This window comes from Gossypium arboreum, chromosome 13 (assembly GCF_025698485.1).
Source record: "Gossypium arboreum isolate Shixiya-1 chromosome 13, ASM2569848v2, whole genome shotgun sequence".
NCBI classification, from domain to species: Eukaryota; Viridiplantae; Streptophyta; class Magnoliopsida; order Malvales; family Malvaceae; genus Gossypium; species Gossypium arboreum.
Window position 1 is genome coordinate 61,972,741 of NC_069082.1, and position 18,983 is coordinate 61,991,723.

The 18,983-nt window shown below is 33.4% G+C and overlaps 1 protein-coding gene across 3 annotated transcripts; it reads right to left on the bottom strand.

Moving 5' to 3' along the window:
- Nucleotides 1–3,399: 3,399 nt before the first annotated feature.
- LOC108464081 (probable E3 ubiquitin-protein ligase ARI8) lies at nucleotides 3,400–16,872 on the bottom strand. 3 transcript variants are annotated; one of them, XM_053024036.1, is made up of 15 exons: nucleotides 16,172–16,872; nucleotides 10,839–10,963; nucleotides 10,312–10,414; nucleotides 10,092–10,182; nucleotides 8,648–8,742; nucleotides 7,808–7,912; nucleotides 7,584–7,672; nucleotides 6,567–6,674; nucleotides 6,183–6,273; nucleotides 5,973–6,062; nucleotides 5,721–5,768; nucleotides 5,099–5,170; nucleotides 4,541–4,640; nucleotides 4,327–4,453; nucleotides 3,400–4,118 (listed from the first exon to the last, which is right to left on the bottom strand). In XM_053024036.1, the coding sequence occupies exons 1-15, from the start codon at nucleotides 16,358–16,360 to the stop codon at nucleotides 3,917–3,919; spliced, it is 1,635 nt and encodes a 544-aa protein (XP_052879996.1). In that variant the 5' UTR covers nucleotides 16,361–16,872; the 3' UTR covers nucleotides 3,400–3,916. The 3 variants fall into 3 exon arrangements, with proteins under 3 accessions (XP_052879996.1, XP_017619658.1, XP_017619659.1); XM_017764169.2 differs by having other exon boundaries at nucleotides 8,648–8,820; XM_017764170.2 differs by lacking the exon at nucleotides 5,721–5,768 and having other exon boundaries at nucleotides 8,648–8,820.
- Nucleotides 16,873–18,983: the final 2,111 nt, after the last annotated feature.

An 18,983-nucleotide genomic window follows, 5' to 3' on the forward strand; every position in this document is an offset into this window, starting at 1 on the left:
TGATGGAGAGTGTTTAGCTTAATGCTACAACTATGGGACATGTTAAGGACTTGATCACATTATGTGAATATTCGAATAGAAGGGCTCATGAGTGGACCAATGATCCATTTTTATTTGCAAATATGATCTGTTTTGGACTACTATGGAAGAATGATTGGGCCCATTGTGTGAAGCCCAATACTAATATGAAACATTACTTTGGATTAACTATTTAGGCCCTATCACTTAGCCATCTAGTTTTTCGGTTCAAGGCTTCATTGGTTTAATTTACGATCTTCCTTTAATAATTAGGTGTCAAGTGTGTCTTCAATTTATGTTTTGCGTCATATTTAGTTTCCACAACTTTTGTGTGTTGTAAACTCTCAATTATATAGATTTTTTATAGTAATTTATGGAACCTTTTAACTTAAAGATAATGTTAATCCTAAGTGTTTATTAGTTATTTGGGTGAACTTTGTTCATATTACGATAATGGTCATGATTTAATAAAGTATGAAATTTTATGTTTTTATGTATTAATTTTATGAATAATTTAATTAATTCATGCTACATATTAATTTCCTCTATTCACATGTTGCAATGAGGCCATGGAGTTGATAATTTAGGAAGCTTTTTTTTATCCTGCATGGGCATGAGACTTATTCTACCTAGTTGGATGGAAAAGGCATGCAATTAGGGTCGTGAAAAGGTCACCTTGATCTAGTTAAAATGATTAAATTAAAGGACAACTCTAACAACTAAATGGGTCAAAAAACTATCCAAACAAATGGGGAAGAAGCCCAATTCGACAGGGGCATTTAACTAGCCCAAAATTAGCTTTTGGAGGAATTTTTCAGAGGCCTTATACTTGCAAAATAATTAAAATTCAGCTCTTAACAATCACTCATGAAACTGTCCATCACCTTGCTTGATTCAAGCATGATTTCATGCATGAATCAAGCAACCAACAACCTATCCTCTCCATAATTCATGGTCAACAAAGCAAAGGAGCCTATCAAGGGATCCCTCAAGCTATTTTTATCAAACACTCATGTCACCCCTCTACTATAAATAACAACCCTCACTTTCCACCCCTCATTCTTCGTAATGGATCACAATGAGCCCTGCCGAGCGATATAGAAAATCTAAAGAATTTAGGTAAAGAACATCGCAAGGTAGTTGTTTTACGGAGTGGTAAGACTTTAGAACCCAAGGAAGCAGTAGTTGAGGATGAACCTATTGAGAAGGAGGAAAGTCAACCAACAGTTAAAATTCCTACACCAAAAGAGCCAGATTTACAAAGTCTAATGAGGTAAAATCTAAACTAGTGAATTCTGATAAGCTAAAACCTTCCTTAGATACAGATTTATCTCCTCAAAAAAGTTGTCCAGCCTAACCCAAAGTTCCATCACCTCCATAACCTCAAAGATTCCAACAACATAAGCAGAATCAAGAGATAAAATTCAAGAAGTTTTTGGACATTCTAAAGCTACTTCACATCAGTATACCATTGGTGAAGGCTTTAGAACAAATGTCGAACTATGTCAAGTTCATGAAGGACATTCTATCCAAGAAGAAGAGACTCAATGAGTAGGAGATTGTAACACTAACAAAGGAGAGCTGTGCGTTCTTACAGAACAAACTACCTCTGAAAATGAAAGACCCTTAAAACTTTACTATACCCTGTAATATTGGAGAGTCTTACTATAGTAAAGCCTTATGTGATCTTGGAGCCAGCATCAACTTGATGCCAAAATATATTTTCAATATGTTGGGAATAAGTGAAGTAAGACCCACGATTGTAACACTTCAACTGGCAGATCAATCTTTAGCATACCCAGAAGGAAAGATCGAGAATATTCTGGTACGTGTAGATAAGTTTATTTTTCCTTCTTATTTCATTGACTTAGATTCTAAAGTAGATAAGGAAGTGTCGATCATCCTGGGGAGACCTTTCCTAGTCACGGGAAGAACATTAATGGATGTGTAAAAAGGTGAACTTACCATGAAAGTTCAAGATGATTAGGTAACAGATGAAGTTCCCGATCTGACGGATTAGTGATGGAGGAGCTAGAAACCTTAGTTTCTAGGGAATGGAAGAATAATTTTGTAGAGTCTGGAAAACACCTTAGGGTCTAAGCCATTGGAATATGAAAAAGGTAATGAAAGTATGGCTTTGATGAAAGCCAATCCGAGGAACTATGTTCAACCAACATGGTTTGAACCATTAGAGTTGGAAGGTCGGGAATTTCAACAACTGATGTTGTCAATCGAAGAACCAGTAAAACTCGAACTTAAGGTACTTACTTCTCATTTGAAATACGTTTATTTGGGTAACAATTCTACTTTATGCCTTGCTAGGCCATTATTTGTTTGCAATTTCAACCAATAATAGACTCACATCATATAAACTTTTAAAAATATATATTTTTATTTGTTTTTTACTTTTAACTTATCTCTATTTTTTTTTCAAGAATGCTTGAAATTTGCCCTTTCAAGGTCGAGACATTGGCAATTAACTTGCTCAACTTGATAGGATTGAAAAAATTCTTCCATCAATTAAAACCAATGTTTTGGATTTCAAAATTAGACTGAATTGGTCAGTCAGACTGGCTCAACTAGGAATCAATTATGGTACTGCTTTGGAGATGGGGATTGAACCGACTGATTTGCAGAGCTTAAAAACCAAGTTGAACTAATTTTCTCTATTTTAATTTTTAAATTTTTTATGATTTTTGAATAATTTATTTGTTCAAATTGAACGAACCAATTAAATCAGGAATTGGCAGCCTATCTGGTTCAACCATCAATCTAGTTCTAGAAACCAGATTAAAGGTTGAACTAACTGAGATGTCAACATAGAAAAGAAGTGTAGTTGAGGTATCACTCGTGACCAAAAAAATATCTAAGTACCAATATAAAAAAAAATAGGTATCAATCCATGGGTTAAACTTCTTTTTAAGTAGACTTAATGATTTAACTAACAAAGGTACAACTTGACGGTAAAAGTGATTAGGTATCACTTGTGATAAAAGAAAAACTAGATACCATAATGAGAAAAAAAATAATAATTTAGATACCAATTTATGGATTAAACCAATTAGTTTTTTATTTTCTTTAAAAATCTATATAATAGCTCTTCTTATAATTTTTATATATTTTTAGAATTTTTATACCTTCTTATAGTCTTCCAATTTTATATTTCTTTTATAACTTTAATCATTTGCATCATGCCAAAACTAACCCAAAAAGAAAAAACCAGTTACCATTAAAGTCAAACCAATTCAGTGGAAAGAAAAAACAGTACATTTGGTTCCTTCCAAATTTAAAAGAAAGGAAGATCAAGCTTTTTAAACCCTTGCAAAACTATAGGTTCAACGCGAGCTTGAAATCTGGTGGTCAAAAAAGATGCTCCAACAATTTATTTATCTGCAATGCAGCTGAAACCCTGCCACTTCCAACTAAGACTATTATTTGGCGTAAATTATAACAGTAGAAATTACATATGAATACATTGGGAAGACAGATGTTACATGTAGCAAGTCTGGTACAACGTACGGTTGGACAGAGAGAACTATATACAAGGCAACAATATAAACATACAGCGAACTCTTCCTCCAAACAGCAGTTTCTCAATGCTGCTCTGCTGTGCTGGCTTGTATCATGTTAAAGAGGTGGAAAGGGCAATGAGAAGCCCCCTTTTCCCTCCCGGGAAACCCCCTTTTCCCTCCCGGGAAACCCCCTTTTCCCTCCCTTTTGGCAATGTCCAAAGACCTATGCCATGGCAACTGGACATCGACATTTCAAGCTGCAAAGTTGATGTCTATCCATCCAGGCAAATAAATCAGGTGTAGGTAATGAAAATTTATCGATCCTGCTGGCAAATTTGGCAAAAGCTGGCAAGCAGTTCCATGGAAAAGGTACATATTCCCAAAGATCAGTGGCCAGAATCATCAATATTTCTGTTAGAGCCACTGGATCTGGGGGTTGAACCTTTTCCTTTCCCAGTTCTTCCCCTACTGCTACCACTTCCCAAGCTCTTTGAGCTCCCCATGCGGCTGCAAGCTCCACGAGAGTTCACATCTGATAGACCATTTTCTAGAGCTCGAACTAAATTCTCAAAGAAATTTCGTGTCACACTGTTCTCACAAATTTCATAGTAATTAGTTAGATAAAAGATGGCATCCGAATTCTCTCAAAATGCAACGGATAAGATGAAATACTCCTCTATAAAGTTCAATAAAAAGATAACGCTCTCTTTCCAACATGGTAACTTCTTTCCACAAAAAGGTTTTGGACGCACAATTCCTTGATAAAAATTCATGTTATGATCTAAATGAAAATTACCTAGTCAATCCAGCAAGTTTTGAGCGAAACTCATTAAAATCCTTTAACTGCTCCTCTGCATTGAGGTAAACCTGAAGCTCCTTCTCGGCACATTGATGAAGTCTTTCTAACCCAGACTCAGCCTCACCTGCAAGACATACAGGGAATTAGTGCAAAGTGAGCAGGAATATAAAGCCATAGCTTATATTATAGCTTATAGATGGAGACACATTACCTTGTAGGTATTCAAAGAAGTGCCTTTTAGCATGTTCATTTTCTGGTAAATAATATCCATATGCATATGTCCATTTTAGGACTCTCCTACATTCTATTATCTACACAAGTGGAGCACCAACAATGAGCTAAAGCAGTATGTACAGAGGTGGACCGTTTAAAGGGCCTAGGGGGGCCTTAGCCCCTCCAAAATTTTAGGAAATTATTATTTTTCACTGGAAATTTTTAGAAAGTTTTAATTAGGCCCCCAATAATTTTTGGAAAATTTCATTTCTCCCTTGAAGTTTTTAAAAAATTTAATTAGACACCCTCAAATTTTTGAAAATTTTCATAATAATTTCTAATTTTTTGAAAATTTTAATTAAGCTCACTTAAAATATTTGAAAATTCTCATTAATCTCACAAAAATTTTAAAATTTTTAATTAGACCCCACTTTTTTTTTTTAAAATTCTCAATGAACTCCTAAATTTTTTTAAAATTTTACTAGCCCCCAGAATTTAATCCCAAGACCAGCCACTGAGTATGTAGCTAGTGCTGTAAGCAAATTTTGAAATATACCTGTAGCCATGCCTCAGTGATGAATTTCAGCTGTGATTCAGGTTGGCACTGTGTCTCGCTCAGCTTCTCCAGCTACAATTACATTGTAGTCGTCAGCAGTTCCCATAGTAAAAATGATAAAAATCAGTCTGATGCAAGATAAACACTATCAAGAGGGAACAGAACTATTTATCCTACTTCTCCCTTGTCTTCTTCCCTCTCTTCATTTTATTATTAGTAAATTTTACACTGCAATATTTTGATATTTTTGGCAGGGGAGATTTAAACACTGGGGGCAGGGTAGGTGAAACGATGGAGAAGCCGGTGACAAGGACATGACTGTACTGAATGGGCAAGAATGTCTGACCAAGTGCTCTAAAGTAATGTTCCATTGGTTACACAAATCTTGACATTTTAAAACTTAATAATATGTGCTTTGCAGATTCAAAAGATAAACTCAGATGAAAAGCATATGTAAATGTCGTGCAAAGCAACATATTAAAACCATTGGTGATGGACCATAAACTTATCCAGTGTTTTTAATAGTCTTCAAACATGACATCCACAAGAAATGGTACAAAAATAATTGAACAGACCAGCAACAACAAACAGAAAATTTGTAATTTTAAGAAATTTGGCTTACATGCAGAGACTGCATTTGCTGTAGATCAGCCAGTGCCTTTTGCCTAGACTGCATGAAGCCAAGAAAAGTTTTAACAAGAAACATGTTTTCTCATTTAAGAAAATAGTAGCATAACATCCAGAAAAAATTCCCAGAAAATAAATTTAAGCAGTTAAAAGAAAGGTGCCAATAATGTATTTCATGCATTCAAGCTTATATTTGTAATCTGCATCATGTCAAACTTCAATACAAATTCCACAAACTAATACATACTGATTGGTTGGTTGCCCATCGTTCATAATAGTGAGTATACTTCTCTACAGATAATTTAGCCATCTCTCTTCGTTTCTCCTCCTCATCAAACTGAAAATAAATAGTATTGATCAGAAAGGCATAAAAGTGGGCAGTTAAATCATGATGCACAATGAAAAAAGACAAGCACTGGGAAATGCTGACAGCAAGAATAAAGAATTAATTTCATACTGTCCCCTCGTTTTTTGCTGTCTCGTAACGGTTGCAAGCATAATATCCACCAGTTACCTCACCATGCTCTGACCATGCACCAAGGCAAAGCCTGCATACATATGTGATCAACTGACAGACTTTTATGCAAAAAGGAGAAAACAAAACAGTTGGTATGTAGCAAGAGAAAAAAAATCAGTTTATTTTTGGTACAAGATCTTTTAGTACAGCCTTCATTAAGGAAAAATATCTCTTGTTCAGAAGATAATATAGCTAAAGGAAGTAGGAAAGAGTAGCAGAATTATTTATATTTTTTTCATTAAAAAAGACAGCCAAAAAGGTAGTGAGGACAGACTTCAATCAAAATACAAGCAGCGCATATGTAAGCAAAAATATAAAGCTCACCAGCAAAATTCAAATCTACAAGGTGGTGTGCATGTCATATGCATACATCCATGGTTCTTCTCAATTGGGCGCTTGCATTTTGGACAAGGCTTGGAATTAGCCAATATCCTGAAGATTAAAATAGGCATATCGATTGATAACCAGGACATTATGAAAACATAACATGGTATAATATATAATGCAGAACAACCATTTAGTAATTGGACAATCATAAACAAGCACATTGGTATAAGGGGAAAGAGAAAAGGAAACTTCATTTTAAGGAAGAAAATTTCAAAGGAGACATTTATTTTGTTCACTTTAAAGAGGAAAGTTAAATGATAGGTAATTTAGAATATAAATTTGATATATCAGATGTGTCACTTGAACTTGGATGTGTCGTATACAAATGTGTCCAATACAAATATGTTCAACTTTTTTATAAATTTTTCCATGTATTCGAAGTTTCTTTGGCAAGTCATATCCTCATACCCATGTCCAAATATGCATCAGAACCTATGTCATATACTGATACTTCAAGAAAAGTTAAGAGCTGGAGTAACATAGCATATTAGTATAGACATATAGATTGGGGATATTTATTACACAACTGCATTTAGTAGCAAAAATAGTTAAATGCATAAAGGAAAATGAGAATCTATAACTATAAACATTTCCATGTCCACAACCCTCTAATGTATCAACTGAGCCCCAATAACACCCCTTACCCCAACCCAAGAATCCCTTTCTCTTATTTTTTCTGATACTCAGACTTGTGGTTGTAAGGAATGAATTCAGGCAAAGCTTTCCCAAATGCCCTAGTGGGAATATCCAAAACAAGTAGTATTCAAATAAGAAAGCATTCTACAAGCATACTGTTTACTTTTCGAGATAAGAGCCCCTCGCATTCAAGATCAGCATGGTAAGGAGCAAAGAAAGTTTATTCTTTTACACCAAATTAACAACCCCGCTATTTGGTATGAATTAAACAACCTCATGCAGTACAATGAATCTAGCTACTATAATCCTGTTCCATACCAATTCATATTTTCAGATTCTGCACTGTTTTTCAGTATCCACTTGGCTACAGTGTCACAATCAACAGGACGGTGAGCTTCCTCAGTGCACTGCAAAGTCAAATTCACATTAACGGTCAATTATTCATGTTTGCTATTTCAAAAATGAAAGAAGAATGAAGCAGAAAGCAATATGCATGAATTGTTAAAAGTACTCCAACCAGAAACAGCACCAGAGGTTCTTACATTCCAACAAAAGCTATATGAGCAGCGACAGGTTACATCATAATTTCCACTGCCAAAAATAAAGTCCACAGCATAATCACACCCAGGTGCAGGACACCATTTTGTCTGCAGTAAGACATAAAAGTACTGAAAACGTTTACAGTACCAAGGAGGTGAACACTAAATAATGAAAAAAGTTATGTCTATTCTTAGTGATTCCAGTGCATCATCATCATCATCATAATAATAATAATAAAGCTGAAAAAGAACATATCAATCAATAGATTCATGCCTATAATCCATGACAAGCTTCAGGAAACCCCACTTGTGAAGCTACAATTGAGAGAAATATTAGCAATATTTTCTTACACCCTTAACAAAGACACAAATACGGAAGAAATAGTTCACAAAACTCCTAACTTTTAGTCAAAAGTATATTTCAAACATTAAAAGAAAAAAAAAAACACATTCTCAGAGAAGAAAGAATCGCAAAAAATCAGTAAGGTGGATGACAATTGTTTATACATGCATAAATATAAAAGCTAGAGCAGAGATAAGATAATGTGGTTAATATCTTTTTTATGCAAAACTGCAAAAGGGGACAACCAATTTTCAATAAATCACCCAATTACTAACCATAAGGCACTGGAAAATACAATCTAGAATCTTACAATTCCACTAGAAATGCAGTTGCACTTCATCCTTCAACCCAAAATACATATATTAAAATAAATATTAAAAATATATTCATATATTTAAGGATGCAATTCTGAGAAATCCTTTTGCAAATTTCAAGTGAACAAAAAGTAAATGCACACATCAAATAACAATAGTCCAATTACTCTATATTTTAAGTATTACCTTCCTATTGTCTTCAACATAAGATCTAATGAAATAACGAGAGTACTTCTCTTGGTCTTCATCAGAAGCCAATGCACTTATCATATCTTGACCAACTGCAGCGACACAGGATGGATCAGGACATCGCAACATCAAACATCCAGGACCATCACTAATGGCTGTGCTTATATAGCCTAAACAAATAAAAAATTATATATATCACAACTATACAAGATATTCCACAAGCAATCAAATATGGAAAGGCTGGTAAACACACAAAAGTTCAAATATTTGTAAATAACTCTCAGACAGGAAAAAAATCATTAAGACATAAACCATTTCCTTAACCATATTAAAAATAAAGCTAGAATAGTTAATAACCTGGTGTACCAATGAGCTTAAAAACAGATACAACTAAAGTATAATGTACATAATCATGTAAAACGAATTTATACATGTACAAGGCCATTACAACTGCTAGGAGTATTCCTCAATGTGGACTATTCATCATAATCAGGGTAAATAGGACAAACCAAGAACCATATCCTTAGACAATAAGCCCTTTTCCCCTTTCCAGACAGCTTAGACATGTGAACCCAATGCATTTTTGACAAAAAACTTCCCAAATCTAACCAATAGCTTTAAATATAACTCTGAAACTGAAAATTAAAAGGGCAGGGTCCAGTGGAGCATAAACCTATATAACAGCATTAATAATAGAACATAATTTCTACATAGTGACAGAGAATTGTTGATCTTGCTTATATCAACTTTCTAAAAATTTCATTAGCCATGTATAGAAGCTAATTGATGGTTACAACATTAATGATGAGCCTCTTTAAAGTATACTGGTAATCTCTTGTAAAAGTTTTCTTATATTTCTTTCTTAAAAATATTTTTAGCAGTTCCTAATGCAAATTATCAAATTTTATTCCACTAGGGAAAAAGAAGTAAACTAAATTATACAGCTGAAAAAGATAAATAAAGCCTTCTTTTCTTCCAGAACCTAGAAGTAGATGCCTTGCCTGAACTCACAAGATCTTTTCCTAAATTTTATGATTCTGATTTTAGAACAAAAATCATTAAAAACAAATTAAAATGAGGGGAGAGGACCAGGAAAAGAGTGTAAATCAGTGGTCCCTAAGATAATTAAACGTTTCACTTCCAAGAAATAATCCTTTCCTTTATCAACCAAGCATGCCATTGCTAGTACCATCTGGTGATGTAGCTCTGGCCTTAGGTATGTTGGCAGGACAAGGCAATCAGTCCAGTTTAGAAACCAAAACAAGTAAAAATTCAGATTATACACAGCAAAGGCATGTTCTTGGTTGCCACAAAACAAAATTAAAAACAAACAGTCAAAAGATTTGACACACTAAGAATAACAGACATTAATATCAAAAAAATGTTGAACTTTTAAGTACCATGATATGAAAATATAAGGTGTGGCTGTAGCACAACAGACCTGACCAGCAAGAGTTACAAAAAGGATGACCACATGCAGCAGCACGAAGCAGATCATATGGATAGGTTTCAAAACAGATCCCACAAATCATCTGCCAAAATACAAGATGTGAAGAAAAATGAAAGACGTAAGCTGTCAAATAGCACATAACAAATAAGCACTGGAACTCCTAGCTCATAAAATAAAAGTCGAAACTCCCAATTGAGAATGCATCACTTACTTCACCATCCGGGAATGGGACTACAGGCTTCTCCAATAAGCCAACAGATCTGCGAACCTTTTCCTCATCTGCAAACCATTCATCATGTACTTTACTGACATTCCTGTAAATCCAAAGTAAACATAAACCTCAAGACACACAAATCTATCATCATTAAGAGATAGTAAAACATATGCCTATTGAACAAAACAATGAAAGGCAAAATGCTAATCTTCACTCTGCATTTACATACCAGAGTTAAGTTCCATTAAAAGTAGGATTATCATCCTATACAATGGCATTTAAATCCACAAACAGGGTTAAAAAAATGAAGCATGTTCCACATATTTATCTTTTATGTTTTTTAAATACCAACTTAGAACATGTTTTAACCTCACTTGTTGAGTTATAAAAAAAACTTCATTGCTAATGTACCTGATGTTAATCCTTAAAGAAAATTTTCAACAAGTGAATCTGTACAAATTTGGAAGGAAAAAAAGTAAAGAGATTATCGAATAATAGAAATTATACCAATAATGATCACTCACCAACTATAATAGCGTAGTAGGATTCCTGCTTCAACCTTTGAGATGGAAAGCACAGTAGATATCCTTGTGATGTCATCCTCTTGACGCTGACGAATATCTACTTCACTCAAAATGGTATAATTTTGCTAAGAAAAGAAGAGACAAATGTTTAGGATAAACAGCTTTAAAAAATTTTAATTGTTTAACAGAACAGCAGCTTAAAATACACAAACTTTTGTGTACAAAAAGATGAAAAATATTATAAGCCCGTAGGGGAAACCACAGTATCAAAATTCAGTCCTATGGCAAAAGAACTAAATGCATGCAGTGCAAGTAAAAGAAAAAACTATGAAGTCTGTAAATTACATTAATTATAACATCCACAAAGAAGGTGTTTCTGTTTCAGATATTCACTGCCAAATGTCAGTCTACTCCCATTGGTGCTAACAGTAGAGCAGCACAAATACAGTTAAAGAAAAGGATCAGAGAGTGTTGAGAATCTTTTGATTATTTGATAGCATTAATTAGTATCTTTAGAGATTATAACTGATTTTTAGAGATTTTAATTAAGAGATGTTTTTCCTTAAGTTGATTCAATCTTCATGTATATATAGTTGTACATATTTCTAAGAAATACATACTTTTGAGTGAGTTTTTCCTCAATATATTAGAGTATTCATCTCTAATTTCATCATGGTATCAGTTTTTTGATCCAATGTTTTTTCCGACGCCATCGCTGTGCTCTCTGCTCCCTTCCGGTCATTCTCCTCTCGGTAGTGGTGTTTTTTGGCTAAGTATTTTGTGTTCTTTTTTTCGGTGTTCTATTCCCTAATTTTTCAAGCAGATTTTTTTGGGATATTAGTTATTTTTTTCCCAACATTATGCATAAGGATGAGAAGCTCGTGATGCCAACCGATAATCCCTCGCTGCAAATTAGTTCTGTGAAGCTTGATAGAAATAATTACCTTACTTGGTCAAGGTCCTGTTTGTTGTTTGTCAAGGCTTGTGAGTTGCAGGGATATATCACCAATAAAACGACGAAACCTGAACTCACTGATTCAGCTTTTAGTCAGTGGAATTCAGCGACCTCTCTTGTTATGGAATGACTTATCAACTCTATGCAACCTAATATTTTCAAAACTTATTTTCTGTTTGATACTGCAGACAAGATTTGGAAAGTTGCTGCTCTCACCAACTCTCATGTTGGGAATGATGCGCAAATATTTGAGATTCGTAAAGGTTCATGGTACATAACAGTAGGAGCTAACAATTTCTCAATATTTTGTGAATTAAATGGGTTGTGGCAGGAACTTGATTATTATCAAGATTTTCAGGCGACTTGTACCAATGATGCCAAAAGATTTCAGACGATGGTAGAAAAGGAGCGAGTTTTTTATTTCCTAGCTGGGTTGAATACTGAGTATGATCAAATTTAGGTTCAAGTTCTTAGTAAGACTCCGTTTCCTTCTATCCATGAGGCATACTCCTATGTACAACAGAAGGAGAGTTGTGTTGTTATGCTCTATAATCATCTCTTGAGAAAGTTGACCTCATTGCTAACTAGGATGGTCCAACGGGTGGTAAGTCTGACAATGATCACTTGACGTGTGACTATTGTGCTAAGCCTCGGCATACTAAAGATTCATGCTAGAAGTTGTATGGTCGCCCACTCGAGGTCACGGTGGAAAACGAGGGGTAATTCTTGATCTTAGGCAACAACAGAGGAAAAAGTCCACTTCTGTCGGGAGTTTTACCTCAGACGAGATTGAACATCTCTGACGCCTCTTGTCTCAAATGGACTCTACCTCGATTGCTAAGTCTAATCATGCGAAATCAAGTACTGTTTTAAATGCTCGATCTATTTTTGAATTTTGGATTATTGATTCCGGTGCAAATAGACATATGACAGGGTCAAACAAAAGTTCATTTAAATATACTACTTGTCTATCTAAAGATAGTGTGCGAATAGCCGATGGCTCCCTTACCTTTGTCTCTGGAATAAGTTCTGTTGTTTGTACTCCCAATATCACTTTATCCTCTGTCTTCTATGTCCCTAAATTTTCAGTTAACCTTTTATCTGTTAGTACTATCACTAAAACCTTAAATTGTAAACTTGAATTCTTTCCTGATCACTGTGTCTTTCAAGACCTTCAAACAGGGAGGACGATTGACCGTCGTAGATTGTGTGATGGCTTTTATCCTCTGGATCGATCATCCAACATGTCTCAAGCCTTATTTGGAGGCAATAAAGATGTCGACCGGGAGATAATTCAATGGCATAGGCAGTTATGACATCCATCATTTACTATTCTTGCCAAGATGTTTCCTACTTTGTTTTCAAGACCTCAGTTAAACTCTTTAGTTTGTAATGCCTGTGAGGCTACTAAGCATGCATGAAACAGTTCTCCTTACGTAGTAATAGTATTGTTCCTTCTGAGATTATTCATTCGAATGTTTGGGGCCATACTCACCTTACTTCTCTATCTGGTAACATTGGTTTGTCACATTTATTGACTGTTCACTGTTAGGTGAGTCTTCTTTACCGAAGTTTGCTACTAATCTAGAACTACCAATAGCCCAGCGAAAAGGTGTTAGAACTTGCACTTTACATCTTATCTCTAACTTTTTATCTTATGATTCCTTATCCCCATCCTATAAAGTTTTTGCTTTGTCTTTGTTTTCTATGTCTGTTCCACATGATTTGAGAGATGTTATCACTGATCCAAGATGGAAGAAGACTATGATTGAATAAATGAGGGTTTTAACAAAAAATGAGACGTGGGAACTGGTTAATCCTTCTGAGGGGCAGCAATGGTTTGCTGCAAATGGGTGTTTACTATCAAGTATAAGGCTAATGGTTAAATTGAAAGACTCAAAGCCAAATTAGTAGCGCAAGGATTTACTCAAACATATGAAATAGATTATTAAGAAACATTTGCTCCAGTTGTAAATTGAACACAATTAGGATCCTTTTATCATGTGCAACAAATCTCGATTGGGACTTACAACAGCTTGATGTAAAGAATGCTTTCTTACATGGAGACCTGGAAGAAGTGTATATGAGAGTTCCTCTAGGATTCGAGAATAAAGATACTCAAGCGAAGGTATGTAGACTGAAAAAGGCCCTATATGGACTAAAGCAATCTAATAGAGTCTGGTTTTACAAATTTAATAAGGTCATGGTGTCGTTTGGCTATTGACAAAGTAATGCTGATCATACCCTCTCTATAAAACATTACAAGGGTAAGATGACTCTCCTTATAGTTTAAATTGATGACATAATTATAACAAAAGATAACAAGGACAAAATGGCCCAACTTAAGAAACAATTGGCTCAGGAGTTTGAAATCAAAAACTTGAGAAAGTTACAATAATTCCTCATAATAGAAGTGGTCAGATCGAAAGAGTGAATCTTTATTTCCCAAAGAAAGTATGCCTCAGTTTTTCTGACAGAAACTGACATGTTAGGTTGCAAACCAGCAGAATCACTTATTGAGAATAATCACAAGTTACAAATTGGGATCGATAAAATAGTGGATAAAGGGAGATATCAAAGACTCGTCGGACGATTAATTTATCTTGCACATACTTAACCTGATATAGCCTATGCAGTTAGTTTGGTAAGCCAATTTATGCATAATCCTTGCAAAACTCATATGCAGGCAGTATTACAAATTTTGTGCTATTTGAAGTCTGCATCGGGCAAAGGTATTCTCTTCTCCAAAAATAGTCGTCTCAAGATAGAAGTATTTACAAACACAAATTGGGCTGGCTCTCTTGATGACAGAAGGTCTACAACGGGTTATTTTACTCTTGTGGGACGAAACTTAGTCACTTGGAGGAACAATCAAGTGCAGAGGCTGAATATAAGGCCATGGCTCAAGGTGTTTGTGAGATTTTATGGCTGCAACAGGTATTGGAAGAGCTAAAGTTGTTGAACGAGAATGGATCAACCTTGTACTGTGACAACAAAGCAGCCATCAACATAGCTCAAAATCTAGTGCAACACGATAGAACCAAGCGCATCAAAATAGATCGTCCTTTTATCAAGGAAAAAATAGCCAGTGCTGCCTTAAGTCTATCTTATTTAGCATCCGAAAAACAATTCGCAGATGTTTTTACTACAGGGCTCAGCTGTAAGACTTATCATAATCTTCTTTACAAGTTGGGCATGCGAGACATCTATGCACCAACTTGAGTAAGAGTGTTGAGAATCTTTTAATTATTTGATAGCTTTAATTAGTATATTTAAAACAACTGATTTTTAGAGATTCTAATTAAGAGATATTCTTTTCTTAAGTTGATTCAATCTTCATGTATGTATAGCTATACATATTTCTAATAAATACATACTTTTGAGTGAGTTTTTCCTCAATACATTGGAGTATTCATCTCTAATTTCATCAGAGAGTTTACTAGTTTAACAAACAAAGCAGGTAATGAGTAGCACCAAGCTGGATTTCAAATTGTATCAATAAAATAACCTTTACAAAATGGAACCCAGTATGGTTGTACTTTTTCATTATGTACTAACACTAAATTGTAAAGTGTAAACATTACCTAAGGTGCAATGAATTGTGGAAGGAAAAACAAATAGGTCCCTTTTTTCAGTAGCAATGAATATGCCACAAAGTTCTTTCCAAAAGTAAAATGATTTTGGTCTAGAGTTTGGCAGCACGATTTTGACTTAGAACTTTGATATGTTTATTCAACACCTAAAGAAACTAAAATTGAAGATGCTTGGGAAAAACAAAATCAAAATGTTTGTGAAAACAGAAAGAAATAGAAAACTTGGTAAGTTTTAGCGAACCAACGGGTCATGGAATCATTTTATTGTGCTATTTAATTTAATTTCCTTCCCATCCATTCTGTTCAGTACCAACCTTAGCACTGCACATAATCCAATGGTTCAGTATCTAGTAAAAGCTTCGAATAAATAAATCCTTTTACGGGTAAGATCAATTTTTTCCGACTTTAGGAACCAAAAAGCTTCAAAATCTTGTGTATAATCTCAAAATTTTACGGAGAAAAAAAAAAGCATAATGAAAATCAAGCATATTAAGGTCGTAAATGTTAGAAAGCATTACCTCCTAAAGATAATATAATTTGTTAAAAAAAAATGGCAAGAGCAATTCAATAATCACGCAGACAAAAAGAACAATTTAATTGGAATTAGAAAAGGTTCAAATTTGTACGAAATAATAATGTATATGACAAGCATTTAACTCACATCAAAAAATTACAACATAAGCCACAAAATTAGTACTGAAAAAGGAAGGCATAAGTTTTAATTTCTAAAGGAAAAAATCAAAGCAAACAAAGCGAAACCAAAGGGAAAAAAACGGAACAGATACCTGGTGACTATGAGAGACATAATCAACGGAATCATCAGAATCGTTGTCTATAAACTCGTAATCAGCGTCATCGGCATCGGAATCATCGTAAGTAGCCATGGCTCCAGCATCATCGTCGCGGCCACTGTAGAAATCGTCTTCCCCCGACTCGTTGGCATCGTGCATATCGAAATCATCCTCCGACTCCATATTCCTGCCTCCTTTCTTCCTTTCTTCCTTTCTTCTTCAAATATATATAATCAAGGGAGAAATCAAAACAAAGCAAACCCTAGCAGGAATAGCCCGGATGGTGTGAGATCAATGAAGGATGAATTAGGTTGGAGAATGAGTGGCAGAGATGTAAATAAGGGGAGAGAAAATGTGTGAAACTAGGGAGGAGAAGGAAAGGCAGAAAGGAAATGGAAATCGAAAATAAAATAGAGAAACTTTAGCAAGTTAAATTCGTTTCGGCTTTTGATGGGGGTGAACACTGGAGAATCAAGAAAAGAAAACAAAGGTGCAATTAATTTTATTTTATATAGTTAATTATATTTAGCAAAAACACAAATTTAGTAATTTTGGATCGAAATTAAAACATGGAACTACAAAATCACATCATCACTACTATTTGGACCCGAAATTTAAGGAAAACACATTGCAAATTTTTATAGTCAAAAAGTTTTTTTTTCTTTTTTTCGAGAAAAGGAGCATAATCTTATATTTAGGTTGAAAACTAACATTCTTTTAATATCAAATATAAAAATCAGTTTAGCATTGTTTCTAACAGTTTTATAATATAAAAAATTTATTTAATAATACTTTTATCTCAAAAGTATTTTCTGTTCCAAAAGTACATTTTAAAAGTAATATTAAATTTAAGTTTATATTTATAAATATAAAAATCTACTTTTAATAAATATTATAGTCTTAACTACATCAAATTTATCTTAATTTTAATAAATATTTATTTAATAATAAAATATTCATAACACTCATGTCCATACCTTGTGAAAAAAAATAGTGAGGGAAAAAAAGTACATTTACTTGTGGCGCACATAACATGTTACTTTCATTAAAAATCTTACCATAAAAATATAGTGTGACAAAACCTTAAAAAAGGAATATCGTGTGTATTTACTCCCCTAATGACTACATCACATGATATCCATATTTTATGTATTTCATTTTGAATATTACATTTTTAAATGATCACTTGAACAAATTTACTAAACATTTATATTATCATTTTTCTAGAAGTAGTGAGTGAGGAAGACTTTTTTAGACATATATTTTAATTTATTTAGGAGTCTCAACAATAATCATAGCAAACTTTGATCATGATCCTTCTATATATATATATCTTGGATCATTTTATAATCTTCCTTCAGCTATTATACATTAAGTCAAGTTTACCACATATATTTAAATCATTTCAACTCATATAAAATTGACTCAAACATATTGAATAATTTCCTAGGAATTTTATATGTTTCTAGAATTCTAAATCCTTCAAAATTTAAATATAAATTTCATTGCATAGTGATTCATATAAAAGGTTATAACAATAATCATAAGACCCATGTCAAATATTTCATAAACTATTAAACTTAATAATATATCTAAAGGTTATTGCATCAACCACAAAAGAATATTGTATCTTTTTATAATTTGTAACCCATTTTTATTTTGGTCGGGCTTTTCCATGTTTATATTTCTCGATAGATTTATTCAAAATCCTTATTTTATTGATTATTTCAATAATAGTATCATTCCATACAAAATCATTGTCAACAATTTTTCATATTTCAAGGTTCCAAATTTTCTCATATTGGCATAACTTATCAAGATCTCTTTATTTTCATTGTTTTCATCTTCAAGTACATGAATCTATTTGAGAGTTTTAATAATTAGTTATGTCTTAGGTCTCTTTTGAAGCACCGCCTCCACTATATGACAATTTAGATTTATTATTTTCTTTTACAATAATTTTCATCTTTGGAACCAATTGAACTATCATGCTTTAGATATGCATTACTTTCATTTATTCTAACAAGTTGTTCTATTGGGACTTGAATTCAAATCAAAACTTTAACTAGTATATAACATTTGGTTATTCTTATCAGGCCAATAAATACATCTAGCAAATAACTTGTAATAAAGTGAATTATCTTTTTGAACTTCTGGTTCAAATTACTTTCTATGAGGATCTAAATAATGATAATTCATTCTAAGTAATTTATTTCATCCAACTATTATTTATCTCCCTAATATTGAGAAAACTATCAAATCAAAGTTGTAATCACCAAATCATGTCAAAATTGAATCTTTAATTCATTCAAAACATTTAAAAATATAAAAGATTCATAATCAATATATATGATCAACTTTCTTTGAATATTCATTTTGGGCATTGTGTTGCCCCCTTATTCATTCATTGATTATTCTTTTTTGAGTTATTAAAAAAAAATTTGAGTATTCTTTTGAAGAATTTCTCTTGAGTTTTCTTTTAGAAGAGTTTTAACTATATTTTTAGATTGTAGTAATCATCTTCAAGCTTTTTCTTGCCAAAGAGTCTTTCTTGGAGGGGTTGTGGATTCATCTTATGTCCAAAGCTCCTTAGGACTTTTTACCCACCACTTTCATCTTTTCCATCTCTTTTCTTTCTTTTCTTGTTTTTTTTCTTTTCGTTATGTTCTTGTTATTTTGAAGCTAATATTTGAATTTACTTAATTCCAAGTTTTGTTTCCATCAAGAGGGACATTCTCCTATCTTCTCTCATCAAGAAACATTGTAAAAATAGTTCTTTGCTTTTCTTGTTGTTTGAACTCTTTTG